General features: G+C 48.2%; 3 protein-coding genes across 6 annotated transcripts in view; 2 read left to right on the forward strand and 1 right to left on the reverse strand.

Annotated features, from left to right (window-relative positions):
• ankrd11 (ankyrin repeat domain 11) overlaps window positions 1–4,952 on the forward strand; it is a 68,774-nt gene extending 63,822 nt beyond the window's left edge. For all 4 annotated transcript variants that reach the window (XM_057025628.1, XM_057025625.1, XM_057025626.1 and 1 more), the window contains 4 exons: window positions 88–186; window positions 317–460; window positions 540–632; window positions 708–4,952. In XM_057025628.1, coding sequence (XP_056881608.1) covers window positions 88–186; window positions 317–460; window positions 540–632; window positions 708–893 — 522 coding nt within the window. In that variant the 3' untranslated portion in view covers window positions 894–4,952. The remainder of the gene's footprint in view (window positions 1–87; window positions 187–316; window positions 461–539; window positions 633–707) is intronic.
• An 814-nt stretch (window positions 4,953–5,766) lies between these two features.
• On the forward strand, window positions 5,767–12,746 carry slc22a31 (solute carrier family 22 member 31). Its single transcript, XM_057025250.1, has 8 exons — window positions 5,767–6,250; window positions 7,720–7,823; window positions 8,453–8,610; window positions 9,643–9,811; window positions 9,898–10,149; window positions 10,226–10,440; window positions 10,523–10,634; window positions 10,733–12,746. The coding sequence occupies exons 1-8, from the start codon at window positions 5,822–5,824 to the stop codon at window positions 11,163–11,165; spliced, it is 1,872 nt and encodes a 623-aa protein (XP_056881230.1). The 5' UTR covers window positions 5,767–5,821; the 3' UTR covers window positions 11,166–12,746.
• Window positions 12,472–17,119, reverse strand: dpep1 (dipeptidase 1). The gene is made up of 10 exons (XM_057025251.1): window positions 16,852–17,119; window positions 16,501–16,627; window positions 15,597–15,729; window positions 15,372–15,522; window positions 14,666–14,735; window positions 14,268–14,444; window positions 13,657–13,741; window positions 13,510–13,585; window positions 13,303–13,438; window positions 12,472–13,039 (listed from the first exon to the last, which is right to left on the reverse strand). The coding sequence occupies exons 1-10, from the start codon at window positions 16,977–16,979 to the stop codon at window positions 12,863–12,865; spliced, it is 1,260 nt and encodes a 419-aa protein (XP_056881231.1). The 5' UTR covers window positions 16,980–17,119; the 3' UTR covers window positions 12,472–12,862.
• Between the last annotated feature and the right edge of the window lie 49 nt (window positions 17,120–17,168).

The raw sequence follows: 17,168 nt of genomic DNA on the forward strand, positions 1-17,168 counted from the left end.
CAGTTTTAGACATTCTTCTGTTGAGGTTTTGTTTTTGGATGTCCCAATTATTTTCGCTTGTGTGAAGGAGTACTGTTCTCCCCTCAGATTGCGCCACCTCCATCACTGTCTGAACCACTAAAGGAGCTCTTCAGACAACAGGAGGCAGTGAGAGGGAAGCTCAGGTTACAGCACAGCATAGAACGGGTAAGAATCGCCTGTTCCACTCACGTTCAGAGGACGGTCATTTAATACGTTCTAGTTCCCCGTGATAGTAAGACGTGCCAGCTTTACTTTTAACTGGTTTCGGGGGCTTGTCTTTTTTTGTGTTTTACAGGAAAAGCTGATTGTTTCGTGTGAACAGGAAGTTTTAAGGGTCCACTGCAGAGCAGCCAGGACAATAGCCAATCAGGCTGTGCCTTTCAGTGCCTGCACCATGTTGTTGGACTCTGAAGTATACAACATGCCATCAGAGAGCCAGGTGAGGAGTCTGTAAGCAATAATCGAACCATTCTGAGTTTTAATCGCCCAAATCAATCTTTTGACTTTTTTTTTCTCAGGGTGACGAAAACAAATCTGTCAGAGATCGCTTCAACGCTCGTCAGTTCATTTCCTGGATCCAGGACGTGGACGATAAATACGACCGCATGAAGGTAAACGCCGACGGCACGATCTCTGACACGTGTGCCAGATTCAAAGTGGATTTATGATTGGATCCTTCCTTCCAGACATGTTTGCTGATGCGACAACAGCATGAGGCGGCCGCCCTCAACGCGGTGCAGAGGATGGAATGGCAGTTGAAGGTCCAGGAGCTGGACCCAGGAGTGCATAAATCACTCTGCGTCAACGAAGTGCCCTCCTTCTACGTACCCATGGTCGATGTCAACGATGACTTTGTTCTGCTGCCTGCGTGACACAGCTGAGCTCGGAGAGAGTGCAAACGTTGTCTAAATTACTTCTTGAAAGGACTTTGTTGAACCGAACGAATGGAAAGGGCTAGCAAGTTTGAGCGAGAACTCAAGACGGGAATTCTTTTTTTTTTTTTCCTCCAGAAAAAGCGCATTGATGAAAAGAAATCGCTCTTGTTTCCTTTCTGTGAAAAAGGAAGCATGTTTTTACTGGGGGAAAAAGTAATATACAACTTGCACTTTCATTCTCAAAGTTTTTACACTTTTGTTTGGTCGGAGTCCGAGAAGCAGAAGCCGTTTTTGCTTACAGACTCTGACTCTGGGACAAAACTCCTCACTTCCAGCGCAACAGGGGAGAGAGATATATTTTCTGAGTTCATTTTTGGTCCCCGTTTTAATAGACGCACCTCGAATACCACAGGGAAGAGGTAACAGAGGACCTCTCCCAGCAGTGTGGTCACTGTCCTGATGGAGGACTGAAGTGAACCTTCCTTTGTAAGTCCCGGGCTCCCGGTGGGCCAGGAGAACTTCCATTGCTGTGATGCATCCAAGGAACGTCGGCGTGAATGTGCTGCAGCAGAGCTTGGATTGACTGAACAGGAAGCTAGAACCAGCCATGGGTGGCTTTTAGGGGCTATGAGACCATATATCTAGAGGACGCCCTCACAGTAGTGCAATTAGAGCCCGCAGCAGGATGGAGTGCAGCGGAGGGTTACTAATGCGTGTGCACATCAGGGCCCAGTGTCTGAGAGGACGAGACTGAGCGTGCAGCCTCTCAGCCTGGCTAAACAGAGGAGAACAGGCACGGGACTCTGGGGACAGACTGACGTGTTCCTCAGCCGCCACGCTTTCTCCAACACAAACACATCAGAGCGCCATAGACTGCAAAAACGTCACGGGACAACCAGAAGAAACAAACACGACGAATGTTGAGATACAAAGAGACTATCGAAAACTTGTGGTTTGGCAGGAGAAGAGAAATATTGTTTTTGTCTATTTCTTTACTTGGGCATTTCATTGTTTCTGAGGAAGTGACTTGAAACACTACAGAGCCAATATTAGTTTAATGGAAAAAAGAAAAACAAAAAAAAAGTTGTATTCCGTAAATTATGTACAGTTTTTATATTCGTTAACCAATGTATTCTTGCTGCCTTCTAGATAATTTATTTTGCCACACATTACTGCACAGTTGTAAATAACTTATGTACTGTAATATCACTCAGTTAAGTGTAAAGAAAAAAACATAAAAGAAATAAAAATTATCTTTTTATGTACAGTTCACACTTGGGCAGCACTTTCCCCCCCCTCACACCCATGGGCCAAATTGTGTACACGATTCTGTCATTCTTTGAAAGGCTCCAGTGCACAGTTTTCTGATCCCATCTGTAGATTCAGTCCAGGGTGACATAAGACCAGAATCACCTAAACTCTCAACTAGAAACTAGCGAAAATAACATTTCTGGATTAATTTGGCCTCTCCCAGGCCATCCATCATATATTCCCTCATATGTAGCAGAATAGATTTATTTAAAAAAAAAAAAATAGAGGATTATTATTCATTGCTTTACAACACAATTATATCTGAAAAAATTTCAAACCAAGAAAATGCCTTCCAGTAATAAAAAAAAAAAAAATGTACTCAATGTTGGGCAAAGTCACATAGATATATATGGGTGGGTGAAAGTACGATGTCATTCACGAACAAAAGCATCATATAATTGTGAAATGGTTTCAAATTACTTTTATGTTTTTGATTTACAATTCTTTGACTGAAATCCTGTCCAATCATCACCTCGGACCATCTGTCCCCGAGTTCAGCCTGTTACCTGAGCGCTGTTCTGACTCTAAGCCGCTAGAGGGCGCCGCTGCATCAAGATCCGCAACCATATTCGGCTTTGCACGAAACCTGGACCTTTAGTCTAGACGGGTATTTTTAAAACAAGAATAAACAAATACTACAGCCTGTAGGAAGTCAAATTGCCCCATATGTCAAACACCTGGATCAGTTTTGAAGTCTGTGGAGCTCTGACAGCTTTTAGAGTCACATCAGCCCATTTGGCTTTGGTTGATTTTTAAACTTTAGGTCGCTTCTTTGTATTTCTCTGTTGTGTGTTGGCATCCGCCGTGTCCATATCCTCATGTCCCACGCCCAGGCAAATAGTTAAGAGACTTCAAACTCCTCAGAATGAACCAAAAAAGTGGACATACATTAAAAAAAAAAAAAAAAAAACCATTAGGGGGAAAAAACTGTCCCGTATCCCATTGAAATTTTGATTTGTGACGCCTTGTATTGACTCTTTGTGTTTTATTGGGTTTTGAAGAGCTTTCCTGACCTACCACATGGGCCACCTGTCTGTGTGTGAGCTGCTCATGTATCACGATGGCAATATTGTCCAAAATGTCCTAAGTTATTCACACCACATTGGTCAGCATAGCTGTGTATGGTATGTCTAGTCAAGTGCAATGGTTGTTGCAATTACACTGTGCAGACAAGGTGACTAAATGTGTCGTCCTGGATCCTTTTGACAGATAAACACATCTTGGTTGGTATAGATACACATTTGGACACAAAACAGCCAGAAATCTTGTTTTTAAACCCCTGTTTGTCATGTTTTTCTGTTTTTTATTTTGTGATGGTTTACCGCACCGAGCGGGGGGGTTAAAGGAAGGTGTGGCGTTTGTTTTGTTTTTTCCCCTGTATTTTCACAGAATCATTGTGTGTTTTTAGCTCAGTGTATGTAGTTTTGAGTGTTGTATTTTATCCTCTGGGTTTTGTGATTTGTTTGGTTTTTTGTTTTTTCATTTCTTGTACAAAGCATAAGCACCAGTGGCATGTCAATCACGCTAATCAAACAGAATGTATCCCGTTACTATGCCCCCCCTCCCCAGCCGACCACACCCTCTCACTATTGTTTACAAGACGTCGAGTGTGTTTCCATGTCACATGTCAGATTTTCTTTTTTCGGAGCCCGTCTTTGATTTTACTTCTATAATCAGTCATTTGGTTGAATCATAAAGGCTTGAAATGGTGATAAGTCCAAACAACTGACAGGTAGTTTCTCTGGAACACACAATTACAACACACACACACACACACACACACACCTGTCCTCTGCACCACAGAAGAGCACTTGGCCATAATGATACAAGCGTGATGCCACCTCAGTCAGCAACAAATTACCTCTGCTCTCCTCACATCCGCTCATGTTTGTTTTAGGCTTCTTTTTCGTCTGCTTACCGGATATTTACATTTACATCAACGTTAGTTTTGCATCACGATTTCAAGCCTATTTGTTTGTTTGTTGGGGTTTTTTTGTCTTTTTTTTTTAATAAAAAATCCAGACTGTAGCTATTTCTTTGTTCCTTTTTAGAGTGGAGATTTACTAATACGAAGCATGGAGAACTACTCTTTAAATGGTGAGAAAAAACCTATTTATTATCTTTTTTTTTGTTGTTTTGTTTTTTTCGGACACCTGTGGTATGTTTTCAGTTTGAACTTGGTCTCCGCTGTGTAAATTTTCCTCCGTCTAATGCGTGAAAGAGACATACTGTACATAGCTTTGTAAATAAAACCTCCCAGGACGTTTTGCACCCTCCTCTTTGTACTAGTCTGAAAAATTGCGTAGAATGTGGGGTTCTAACGGCAACGAGCCACGTGCGCTTGCTGCAGGTTATTATGATGTAACAATGTAACATTGTTTTTTTGGGGTTGTTTTTTTTTTTTGTTTGTACATTGTAGTTTATTTGTGTACATATTGTTGGAGCAGCTAAGAGGGGGGTAAACGATGGGGGGTGTTGATGCTATTGTCAGTGCTGTAACAGAGATCCAGTACTTTCACCTCTAGCTGTCGTTGAGTTCCTGGAAAAAGTAAAGAAGGAAAGAAAAAAAAAACACAAAAAAAAATCAAAAAGGTGAGAAAATGAGGAGGGTGGGGGGAAAAAAAAAAGTCAAACAGAAAAGTAAAAATTCTAAATTGTTATTTTCTACAGTTGCATGTACAGAGAGCGCGAGAACTGCTGTTGTTCCTCAGAGATTATGTTCGTTAATAAAATTTTGAAATATTACAGCCCCTGTCTGCGTCCTGATTCCACCCAGTTAAACTCTAAATGTGTAGTTTCATCTGTTTAAACATCCATAATATCATGATGACGTGGGCCGTTTCCCTCCCAGCAGCTCATTAACAGCAAATAGATGCAGATATTGATGGAAGACGGCGGTGCTGGTTGCCATGGTGAAGGTAGTTGCCCCGGAAACGATGTTTTAAAAAAAAAAAAAACACCTTATCAACGGTCTTCGATCATTCCCATTAAAACATTTGCGTGGCTTTAATAAAAGCTTTATAATGACATAAACATGGGAACAAGCGGAATTCAGCTGTTTAGAAGATGTTTTTATTATTATTAAATTAAAACGATCCTTATTTTTCTCGGGCAGAGGAGACGTGTTTTATTGAGTGTGAATGCGTTTCTCTAAAGTGGTCAAACCAAACGTGTCAATACTTGAGCGGGGTTTTGATCAGTAGTTGTATAAAATAGATAAAGGAAGATGACGTTTCTTAAAAAGTTTGATAGTGGCAACGTTACGGTAATGTCGGGGTCAGAGGTGAGTCCGATCACGTGACTGCGCGTCTCACCGCGTTCCTGACGGGGGAATCCCGTTGATTAGTAAATCTGTGACCCCCCCTCCTCCCCCCCTCCCCTGTCCCCCTCCTCCCATGTCCTCCTCCCCTCCTCCCTCCTCCTCGCCCCTCCTCCCTCCTCGTCCCCTCCCCCGTCCTCCTCCTCCAATCCCTTGTCCTTTTCCTCCCCCCCCCTTCCCCCCCTTCCCCTCCTTCCCCTGTCCTCCTCCTCCCCCCTACTCGCCCCCCCCGGTCTTCAGAGTTCTCCCCCCCAGTTGCGCCTCGCCGGCTGCTCAGTCGCGCGCTCTCTGCGCAATGGTCGCGCCACCGTCGCCGGGCTCTCGCCTCCAACACATGGACTATGACGCCAAGATCCTGCCCCGCACCGGCGGCTACGGACGGTACAACCGACTGGTGGTGGTCTGCAGCTGGTTTCCCACCTTCGCGGTCACGCTGAACCTGATCAGCGACGTGTTTTACACCCGGATCCCGGACTCGTACCACTGCCAGCCGGACCCGCGGCTGCTGCCCTCCGCCCTCCTCCTGAGCAACGTGACGAGCCAGAGGTACCTCAACCTCACCATCCCCTGGGTGAACGGCACCGGCCTCAGCCACTGCCAGCTCTTTAAGTATCCCTCCAACGTCTCGGACTTCACGGGAAACGTGCCCAAGGAGGTGGTGTCGTGCACCAAAGGCTGGGTGTTCGCGCACGAAGCGGGGCTGCAGAGCAACTTTGTCACGGAGGTAAGAACGGGCGCGTTTCGCTAAATTTGGAGGGTTGACTGGTTCGGGTGGCTCTGGGGAACCGTGTTGCCTCCACCATGGGGCTTCGGGCTCCACTGTTGCCCATCGTGGAGCTTCTGAACGTGTCCAGCAGCGGCTCCCTGCAGCCGGAGTCGCGTTCAGATCAATATTCGTGGAGGCAGCAGGTTCAGGTTGTGGCTCGGCCCCGACTCTCCTGGGGTCATAAACGCCAAATCCAGCAGCAAAACGTTCACAATTAGTCTGGAGTAAAGGGGGAGCCTCGGGCTGGTGATGCGTGACCGCCGGGTTGCGTAATTAATCAGCTTCCCTTTGTTTTTCAGAGCATTCGGTCAATGTAATGATTTGTTCTCGCTTTGCAAACATGACCCCAGCAGATATACGTGTCACCCTGCCCCTGAGGGGGTCTCACCGGCTCCGGTTCAGACCTGGAGCCGAGGCAGAGCCCAGCTCTCTTCCCTCTCTTGTGTTTGGCCACTGAGGCCTCCGAGTTCCTTCCTCAGACCCTGCACACCTCCTCTGTCTTCAGCAGCTTCCTCTGACATCATTCTCAGCAACCCAATAACCTTTGACCCCCCCCTCCCCTTAAAAAATTCAACAGCTCAGAACCGCTGATTCGGCTGAATAACCACCTCCATATTGAGAGGTTATTTTATATGTAAATCACATTTAAGAAGCAGAACTTTTAGTACCAGGATCACCATCCTTGATACTGGCAGAGCGCTGCTGGTCCAGGCTGCTTTGAGAACCACTTTGTTCTAATAAAATTAAGGCGTCAGCAGACATGGACATTGGATCCAACATGTTCTGCATTCCTGCTTGGTCACAACCCTCCGTCTGTGTCGGGACTGTTAGCCTGTTAGCCTCCACATGCTGCATAAACGGGAAGAATGCAGCCGGCTCGTTGCAGTTTGACCCCTCTGACACCAACAATGCTAATGTCTGATTGTACAAATCAAAGTAAAATCTCAGTTTGTGGCGTTCAGCGATGATGGGATGGAAAAGTTTGGGAAATATCTGTGCTCAAATCAGCAATGAAGCGATCCGGCTTCCTGTCTTTGACCTGAATTTGATTTTAAATGATTGAACCTCAAGTATGTCGTCAAACGATTCGACGATTCGTCAAAAATGTCAAAATCAGCCAGATAACCGTGGTGTAGTTTTTTGTTAGCATGCTAAAAGGCTAACTCTGACTCAGATTGAAATAATCAGTCATTTTGGACACAAGTTGCGAGATTTGCTTATTTTCTTTTAACAAAATAGACATTGAATCTTTAGTGGTTCTTATCTCATTACTTAATTTCTGCCTAAACTGATGAAGAACGGTGTTTTGTGCTCTAGTGGAGGACGTAATTAATAGGTGAGCACTTATGAGTGAAACCACCAGACGGAACAGATGCCACCTCCTCACTGTTTTAGTTTTCTAGTGGAACCTTTGTTTTCCGTTGTAGTGGAACCTGGTCTGCAACGACTACTGGAAAATCCCTTTGCAGCACATCTGCTTCATGTCAGGGTGGATTATGGGATACATTCTTCTTGGAACATTATCTGACTGGTGAGTATTAATCTCAGTTTGTGTAGAATGTTGTGATGATTTTGTACAGAACACGATGTGACTCCAGTTTGTGCGCGGCGGTCACATGACGGCAGGTTTCTATGGTGCCGGGGGACTAATTCACCTGTTGGTCACCATGTTTTTCCCAGCAAAAGCAGGTCGCCAATCGCAGGGCGATGCTGTGCAAAACTGTTGTATCGAAGGAGGAGTTAATTCCATTTGCTGCTCAGATTATATCCCAACAACTAGATTAGTCAACGGCATAATTGGCCTTTTATTAAATTTTCGAATGATGTCACTCTGGTCTTCTGAAGAGTAATGTTGTTGATTATAATCTTGAGATAAACCAACCTTTCCCTCAGACATCTCAGGGAGTTCAAACCCTTTAGAATGTTACATCACTCAGTTAAAAGTGGTTTAAGATAAGTTTGTTAAACTAGATGGTGAGATAACCGCTCAGCCAATGAACCGCAGCCTCCTTTGGTTTAGATAAGTGTCCTCATGCAGGAACAGGATGCTCCGTAAATTCACGCAGTTTCAGATCTAACCTCCCAGGCTGTGTGTGTGTGTGGTGTGTGTGTGTGTGTGTGTGTGTGTGTGTGTGTGTGTGTGTGTGTGTGTGTTTTCAGGTTGGGCCGTCGACACTGCTTCCTCATGTCCACCAGCCTGTCCTGTCTGCTGGGGGTGGCTGTGTGTCTGTCCAACAGCGCGGTCATATTCCTGCTGCTGCTGCGTCTCCTCCAGGGCTCCACGCTGGCGGGGGTGTTTGTGTCCTCCTACATTACGCGTGAGTCCCCCCCCCCCCCCCCCCACAAACAGCTGCATCGGTAATCCGGTTCCACACAAATGTTAATGTGCACATCGTGTTTTCCGTCACATTTTGGCTGGATTGCGTAAGATCATGACCGATCATGTGACATCAGAGCACCGCGCGTCTCCCGATGAGGATAATCTATTTACATTAGCTCATCGCTGCTCCGCGCTGGACACGCGTGTTCGGTCGTGAATCGGGAATGTTGGGACGTGTCCTGGTATCGGACGATTTCCCGCCTCCGTGAATAAATGACGTTAAACAAAGCGCTGCAGCTGCTATCGACCTCGCGAGGGGACATGAGCTCGTGTTGCTACTGCGAGGACGTTGGCGAGGAGCCGTTTGTCCTGGGGACTGATCGTCGAGGCTGCTCGCCCTCCGTCACCATGCTCATATCTGATCTGACCGTTGGCGGCGCCCTGTTCCTGAGTGGCAGCGGGCAGCTGCTCGCCTCTCTCGACCCCCCAGCTGTCCTCCCTGTCTCCCTCTCCCACACGGGGGGTCGATGGCGTTCCTCGGAATCCTGCAAAAGACCAACGGCGCGACGTAGGAATGCGACTGCGTCAGAGTTTGTAGATGTTATTTGACCCTGGGAGGAGGCGGCGGCACCGAGGGTTACCATGTTCTAAAACACGCACGCACGTGCGCATACGCCCGCATTCCTGCGAGGTCAGGAGGCCCAACGAGCCTCCCTTTAGATTCAGCAGATGTTGGGCCGGGCCAGGAGGCCCCCCCCCCCCCCACCCGCCAGAAACGTTCCACATCCACGTTCTCCTCCGAGGAGAGAGGGGAACAATAGCAGGAAGCGAGCTCCTCAATGTCCCCGGTCCGGTCCAACCGGGAGGCAGAACGGGCATCGGAGCGCCGCAGGAAGCAGGTCAAAGTTCAGCTCCGTTCCACACGCTCGTAAACAGCTCGGCTTCGCTTCCTGAGGCCTCTCCTTTCTCCTGTTTGTTGTCCAGTATGAAGCCTTAGCGATCCTTTGATGTGTCTCTCTCCCCCCCTCAGGACTGGAGCTGTGTGACCCCCTCCATCGCCTCATGGCCTCTATGGTGGGGGGTTTCTTCAGCATCTTTGCGGAGGTGTGTCTACCAGCCGTGGCTGCCCTGTGTCGGGACTGGCCGGTCCTCCAAGCCGTGGCCACGCTGCCTCTGCTCCAGCTGCTCTCCTGCTGGTGGTGAGTGCCCTCAATGCCCCCCTCCCTGTCTTCAAAGGACCTGCAGCTCTTTGAAGTCTGCGCCGACGCACGTTTCTCCTCCCCAGCTGCGCGTCGATGTTCCCCGAGTCTCCTCGCTGGCTGCTGGCCACCAACCAGATGTCTCTGGCCAAGAGGAGCCTGCAGGACGTCACCGTCCGGAACGGCGTGTGCCTGCAGGATGACATGTACCCCGGGGAGACCCTGCTCGCGCAGATCGACTCGGCGTCTGAGGAACGCCAGCCCAAGTTCTTCACGGTCCTGGAGCTCCGGCGGACTCGCGTCATCTGGAAGAACTGCCTGATCCTCAGCTTCACGCTGTGAGTGTTTTTCCCGACAGGTCGGAAGCTGAAGGCGCTTCCCCGCGAGTGACCACCTGACTCTCCCCCCCTCCAGCTTCATCGGGACGGGGATCCAGTACTGCTTCACCAGGAACCTGCACACCTACTCCACCAACTTCTACTTCGCCTACTTCGTGCGGGTGATCACGGGCGCGCTGGCCTGCGTCTTCATCTGCTTGTCGGTCAACCGCTACGGCCGGCGCGGGATGCTGCTGCTGTCGGCCATCGTCACCGGCCTGTCCTCGCTGCTGCTGCTGGCCCTCACTCAGTGTAGGTCGCGTCCCGTCCGGGCTCCTCGCGCGCGTCATCGGGCCCGAGTTTGTAACCTGTCGTGCCTGTTTGTGCGTGACAGACCTGTACGGCGCGATGGTCCTGGTGCTCTCCGTGGTGGGTCTGCTCTTCTCCCAGGCTCTCGCCATGCTCAGCGTGTTCTTCGCCAGTGAGGTGATGCCCACGGTGCTTCGGTTAGTCTCTTTATGATTTCATCGCCTCATCGAATAGATCAGACTGTTCACTCTGACCCCTCTCTACTGCCCCCCCTTCCCCCCCCCCCCCCGGGCAGCGGCGGGTGCCTCGGCCTGGTGCTGGCCGCGGGCTGCGTCGGCATGGCGGCCTCCTCCCTGATGGAGCTCCAGAACAACGGCGGCTACTTCCTCCACCAGGTCATCTTCGCCTCCTTCGCCGTGCTCTCCGTGCTCTGCATCCTGCTGCTCCCCGAGAGCAAACGCAAGTCGCTCCCGGACTCCGTCGCCGAGGGCGAGAACCAGCGCCGGCCCCCTCTTTTCTCCGCCCGCCCCCACAGGGACAGCCTGCCGCTGCTGTACACCACGGCGCCTCTGTCGGAGTACAACCCCGATAACTACTCGCGGTTGGTGTCGGCCACCAAGAAGATGCTGAGTAAAGAGACTCTTCCCTACAGGATCGCGGTCCCGGCTCAGCCGCCTCTGCTGCCCGGGACCGACGCACAGGAACACGAGAGAGAGGAAATGGCCTGAAGCCTCTCCACGGGCTCGGATCACCCCTCCGTCCTCAGGGCTCACCTCAACCGTCATCCTCATTAATTTAATAGTTCAGCGGGACTATTTTTTTTTGTTAATTTCTCTCTGCGTGCTAATTTCCTTCCTAACGGCGAGGTGGCGAGCGCTGCGGGTCATGTGAGCAGCAGCACTTTCTGCGTTCTATTAGTGACCCACGCACTTCTCATTAAATCTTCCCCTCTGATTCACCGGCAGCTTCTCAGCGCTGAGGACATCCCAGAGCAGCAACAGCCCCAGGGCGCTTTTTCCCCCCGTTGTTGTTATACCTGTGGTGCACAGCAGAGGGCGCCCAAGGCCGCGCTGCCCGGTGAAAATGACGACGGACGTTCCCCCATAATTATGCTGCCAGCTCAAACATTTGAACTCAGGAGGATGAACGCGCACCTGGAACGTTACTGAGATGTGCAGCATGACCACGTGCAATATCCAGAATGCAGAAGCTGCATTGATGCCACTGAGACGTTGTATAATGTTGATGTTTAGGGACCGAGCACCGACTAATGCTATTGGAAATCAAATGTTTGTTATTTTCACCAAATAAATTCAAAGCTAGTCAATTAGGGTGTTGGGAAAAATCCAAATAAAGAGGTTATAGTAACCGTGTGCCTTAGATAGCTTTGCACTCCTTTATAATAGACGATTTAAAAATGCAAAACCCATTTTTTTTATTTGAAAAGGGTGAGGGGCATTGTGGATTTTTTTTTCTGAATGATTTTGGTTTAATTCATTTTTTGTGAGTGTTGTGAGAATAGAATTTTTCCCTTTCTTACTCTTATGCTTCGTCTCAAAGGTTCTTGGCTGTGATTGGTTTGGCCTTCAGCTGAGCTTTTGTGCTGTCGTCGTTCCATGTTTTCAAAGCAAAAAAGGATTTTGTCGGTTTGAAGATCCCAGATTTTACATGTCGAAATTTAAAGCTGCTCGCTCACTGCTATGAAGTAAAAGCCTCAAATAGTATCGCGTGAATTAGTAATCTAACTAATTGACCCCTAAAGAAAACATCTGCACGATATCGGAGACTGCTGTGACTGGCCACCAGATGGCGCGCTTTTCCACGCGATCCGGTCATGACCTGTCCTACTTCCTGGGAAAATGTCAGTGCACTAATGTTGGGGAACACGCGAGTCTTCACTTTTGTGCAAATTTGTTTGCATGTTGAAATCTGGAGCCCCTTCAAGGCATTTTTAATGGACAGAAACAGCAGTGGGAGGAATTCCATCCTGAATGTCACTGCAATGGTAACGTTGCAATAGAAAAATGAAAATGAGCCTCTCAAATATGTTTTATTAGACCGTCCTGCACTGATAAACAGCCCATCAATGCAACAAAGGCCTAGACGGGGGACGAGAGGCAGTTCTTCATTTCCGTTGTGAGGTTCTGGTTGAATCCCACTTATGAAATGATAAAAAAAAAATTCTAATTTCAAACACTTTCTCTCCACGGTGCTCAGCTGGATTTCTGAAAATGCAGTTTGAAAGCTTCGATTCCTGCTGTCACTCAGTATTTCACTGTCAAGTGTAATAAAATAATGGTGGAAAACGATGTAGGCCTGACTTATTACAATTAAATAATTAACATTTGAACACCCGGTAGCATCTGGAGGTCTTAATATTGACCACAGTTGGTAAAACACGTCCGTAGATAGTTTAATTAGGATTCTAAAGAGCCAGAATTTCCGTCAGGACGGCCAGTGAGAGCAGGAGAGCTGCCGCTCCGAAGGAATGGGATGTCCCGGCGTTGGGGTACCCGTAGCTGGTCCTGCAGGGGTTTTGCACGTCGTCGTAGGGAATCGGGACATCGTCTGGTTTAGTGCTGTTCACCTTTGAATCGCGGACCTGATGGAGAGAAAAGAGATTGTTCACTCGATGCGACTTCTTCTGAAACTGTTCACCCTCACACACCATCGGAGCTGTTTTATTTGACCTTTCGTGTCCAACAGGAGGTGACCAGTCGAAACAGGACATGTGACCGGTCCAGGGCCTCGGTACGGCCCCGGGGTGAGTCCCTTTGTAACATTAGCATTCCACACTGTGTGTCCTCACTATCTATCTATTGAAGCTCTATCATCACTCATTTTGGTGTCTCGTCCGCTCCTCACCGCCTCAGTCTGCTTCAGGACACGGAGGAGGTTGTTTCCCAGCGCCGCTTTCACTTCCTCATCAGTCCATCCTCTCCTCAGCAGCTCAGCCACCAGTTTGGGCACCTTGGACACGTCCTCCAGACCCTCAGGAAGTCTGGCAAAAGCACCCTTAGCTTCTGGAACTTATTTAAGAAGCCTCCATTATGCTCAATCTTCCACACTCACCTGGTGACGCCGTCATAATCTCCACCAAAACCGAGGATTTCCGCTCCAGCCACCTTCTTGATGTGATCGAAGTGATCTGAGAGGAGAGCAGTGATGGAGAGGAGGACCCAGGAAAGAGGGACGGATGTTCCGGTTGATGCTGCTCACCTGCAACGTCTGAGAGTGTGGCCGTCTGCCTGCAGGTCACGTAGTCGTTGTAGAAGTTGACCATGACGATTCCTTTTTTTTCTTTCTGCCGAGATGGACAGAAGAGGAGACGCTTACTGACCTAGAAACTCTAATGTATGGGATGGAGCAAGATCTGTCACTTCTGCTCTGTCAGGCGGGGGAACCTATAGCCAGCCCAAGCAGAGCAGGGAAAAAGGACAGAACTGAGAAATAAAGAGCCCGAGCAAGGTGACGATGGCCGCGGCTCTTTTGTCCACGTGTTATTTCTTCTACTTTGATGACTCGGCTGTTTGGATGGAACTGGCATTTATCAGCAGCACTGGCTGCGAGTTAATCAATGACATTGATGATCGTTTTCTCGTCGTAAAAGACCATTGCAGAGGTGTATAATGTAAGATAAGACAAAGGCCTGTTTTTCTTACACAATTAGAATATTTAACTGCATACCTTTATTGGGCCGTGGAGGACCTTAAACTGTCGGGTCACTGAACTGGAGAAGTTTTTAGAAGCCACGAACGATCGGTAGTGAGGACAATAAAGTTCATCATCGCCCTTGACAACAGGGGACTGTTTGCTGAAGGCCAACTCACCACTCTCAGCAGAACCTCATCGGGGACGTTTCTGCTGTGCTTGCACAGGCTGTAGGCTGATGAATGGCTGAATATGACTGGAGCTTCAGACATGTCCAGCACCTGGTTCATCACTCGCACGGTGACGTGGGCCAAGTCGATCAGCATCCCCAAACGGTTCATCTCCACGATCAGTTGCTGTCACAACAATTAACATACACGATTAACGAATACTTTCCCCCTTATCTTCTATTGCTAGGAAACAATTGTCAAGAGGGTGTTTCAACAGAGATTGCGTAATATTTTCCTGTTCCTGTCATAAACATGAAACAAATAAAATATATAGGTAGCTAACACATTTAAGAGATTATCCGTCACTTATTACAGATTAAACATTGACAAATATAGTGGCTGCACACCTTTCCAAATGGAGACAGACCGTCGTGTTCTGATGGGTCTGATCCTTGGTCAACGCGCCAGTTATCAGCCCTGACAACAGGAGAATAAAGCTACCATGAAAAATCTCAGAATTCAGATCTGTGACAGGAGGAAACCTCAGGGAGAAGTGAAAAAATACAATGTGATGCTTTAAAACACACATTTTCTGAGGGATTTGACACATTTCCACAAGTAAAAGAGACCAAGCCATTTTCCTTTTTAGGCAGTAAAAATCCTCATTCTCAGAAGTGCTTCCTTAAGAGAGAGAGAAGCGGAGCTGCAGAAATCCCCTGAAGTTCCTACAGCATATTCTAACGCTGAAATACAAGATGTGCAATGTGCAATATGCTCTTAATTAGTCTTCTGTTGCCAACTGATGACATGAACCATCTAAAAGAGCCCATAAACCACATAAACCACACCAACATATACTTACATCATAAAAATTTTAATAAATAAACTCCCCTCCATCAAAACCCTAATTAGTATCTCCTGCCTGGAACCATAGACGGCTGTCCAAGCCCCTGGGGGAGGCTTTTACCGGAACACCATAAGTCCAAAAGTTACAAAACAGTTATTTTCTCCTGGGTTCGTTGGCTAACACCGTTCTGTGTCTCCCTTTCTGAAACATTTATTCAACGGTTAGCGCTCCGTGAGCGTGGGACAGAGGTGTGTGTTGGCGCTCACCAGGGAGTGTTGCAGGAGTGTGTGAGCGTGAGGTAGCGGACCCCCAACTGGTACATGGTGCGCAGGGTTCCCAGACTGCTGTCGAGGGAGTGGCCCCCCTCCACGCCAATCAGACTGGCTGTCTTGTTCATGCTGAAGGCCTTCAGGATGTCTGTGGAGATGGTGTGTGTGTGTGAGTGTGTGTGAGTGGGGGGGGGTCGAGATGATGCAGGAGAGCGATTCTACCGTCGCTGCTGCTGGCAAACATGAAGACTTCTGGGTATTTCTGGCACATCCTGTGAACCACGTCTATCTGCTCCAGCGTTTGTCGCACAGCGTCTTTGTACTGGGTGTCGCAGGGAACATAAGCTGACCAGAACTGGGGGAGAGATGACGGATGAGTCGGCAGCATGTGGCCTTAAAACTGAAACTCCAGAGATACTTTGTTGACATCCAAGCTCACGAACACATCTACGTGGGACTGCTTTGTGTAGATAATCATTAACACAACCTCGTGTGAGAGCGTTTCCCTTCTTTAGCTCGATTCAAACCAGAAAATGAAAACACAAAAATGATTTGTTCTTCTGTCATACTGATATTAAATATAGAAAGGGTCATTTGTTCCTGTGGGGACAGCAGGAAGATATTTACAGACTAAAATCTGCAGGTGCTGATTTAAAAAAACCATCTGCACCAATAAATCCTTGTGCTTGAAATCCTAAACAGAACAGAATTTACAGATAAACCCCTCTGCTTTACTGGCAGCCATTAAAGATTTTGGGAAACTCCCCTTCTAATGGGATCAGGAGGCTTTATTTTGTTTACCCGGGTGATTTGAATTACTGCCCCTAGAGGCTGCCAAATCTCACTCCTACAGGCTGAAGTCCATTTTTTCTTCTGAGTCATTTTGGCCTCCAGCCTGCCTCACTGTTGAAATGAGGGTTGAAATGAGGGTCACATCACAGGTGAAAATGACCAAGATGAGGAGTCGCAGGCCATGAAATGTTCCCGTTTTCATGTAAAGCTCCTCGCTGACAACAACGTTTTAAAAGAGGGGACAGTGTTGGCTTCAGTGTTATGGGCTGCAACACTCAAAAGTCCGACGTTGGTGGATCAAAGCCCTGCTTCCCATTTGAGACGAGCGCCCTACCTGAGCTCCCAGTCGCCCTTTCTTGACCTTGGGGATGTTGGTGTGTGTGGTCTCCAGCGTGTTAAGATCCACCTTGTTGAGCTCATTGTTGAATTGCTTCCGAAGTTGCCAGGGCAGGTCGTTGTGGCTGAAAGAGCAGAACAGATCCACGGAGGACGGATGAAGAATGGAGGTGTTATAACACATGGATGATGTTCTTCCTATTACATCATTGGTGGCGCTAAATCTTTTGACACCAAGAATCAGCCAGAACAACAGAAAAGGTTCCAGTTTTTTACGCCCTCGACTAACTGCTGTGGAGGGTTTGGGCTCTCAGTTATGTCCATGTTTGAAGCAGATGTTTCCACTCACCCGTCGATGAGGGGCGTCTCCGCCATCAGCTTCAGCGCTCTGTCCATGTTGGCATCCTGAGCACTGGTGGTGGAGCAGAAACTGGCCAACAGTGCCAGGAACAGGGGGGCGATCATCTCAGGTGTCATTCCTGACCTCTAATTTCCCACCTCTTAAACTTCTGAGCAATCCAGGTCCTGCAGCAGGGGCGATCGCCGGTGGTGTCCCAAAGTTTGGATCAGTGTTTGTGCACAGATTTTCTGCTCTCTCCGTTCCTCCTGTTCTCGCTCCTCCCCTCTCTTCAGCATTATTATAGAGTCAGCAGCCATAAAAGAGGC

Source organism: Takifugu flavidus, chromosome 2 (assembly GCF_003711565.1).
Source record: "Takifugu flavidus isolate HTHZ2018 chromosome 2, ASM371156v2, whole genome shotgun sequence".
Classification (NCBI taxonomy): domain Eukaryota; kingdom Metazoa; phylum Chordata; class Actinopteri; order Tetraodontiformes; family Tetraodontidae; genus Takifugu; species Takifugu flavidus.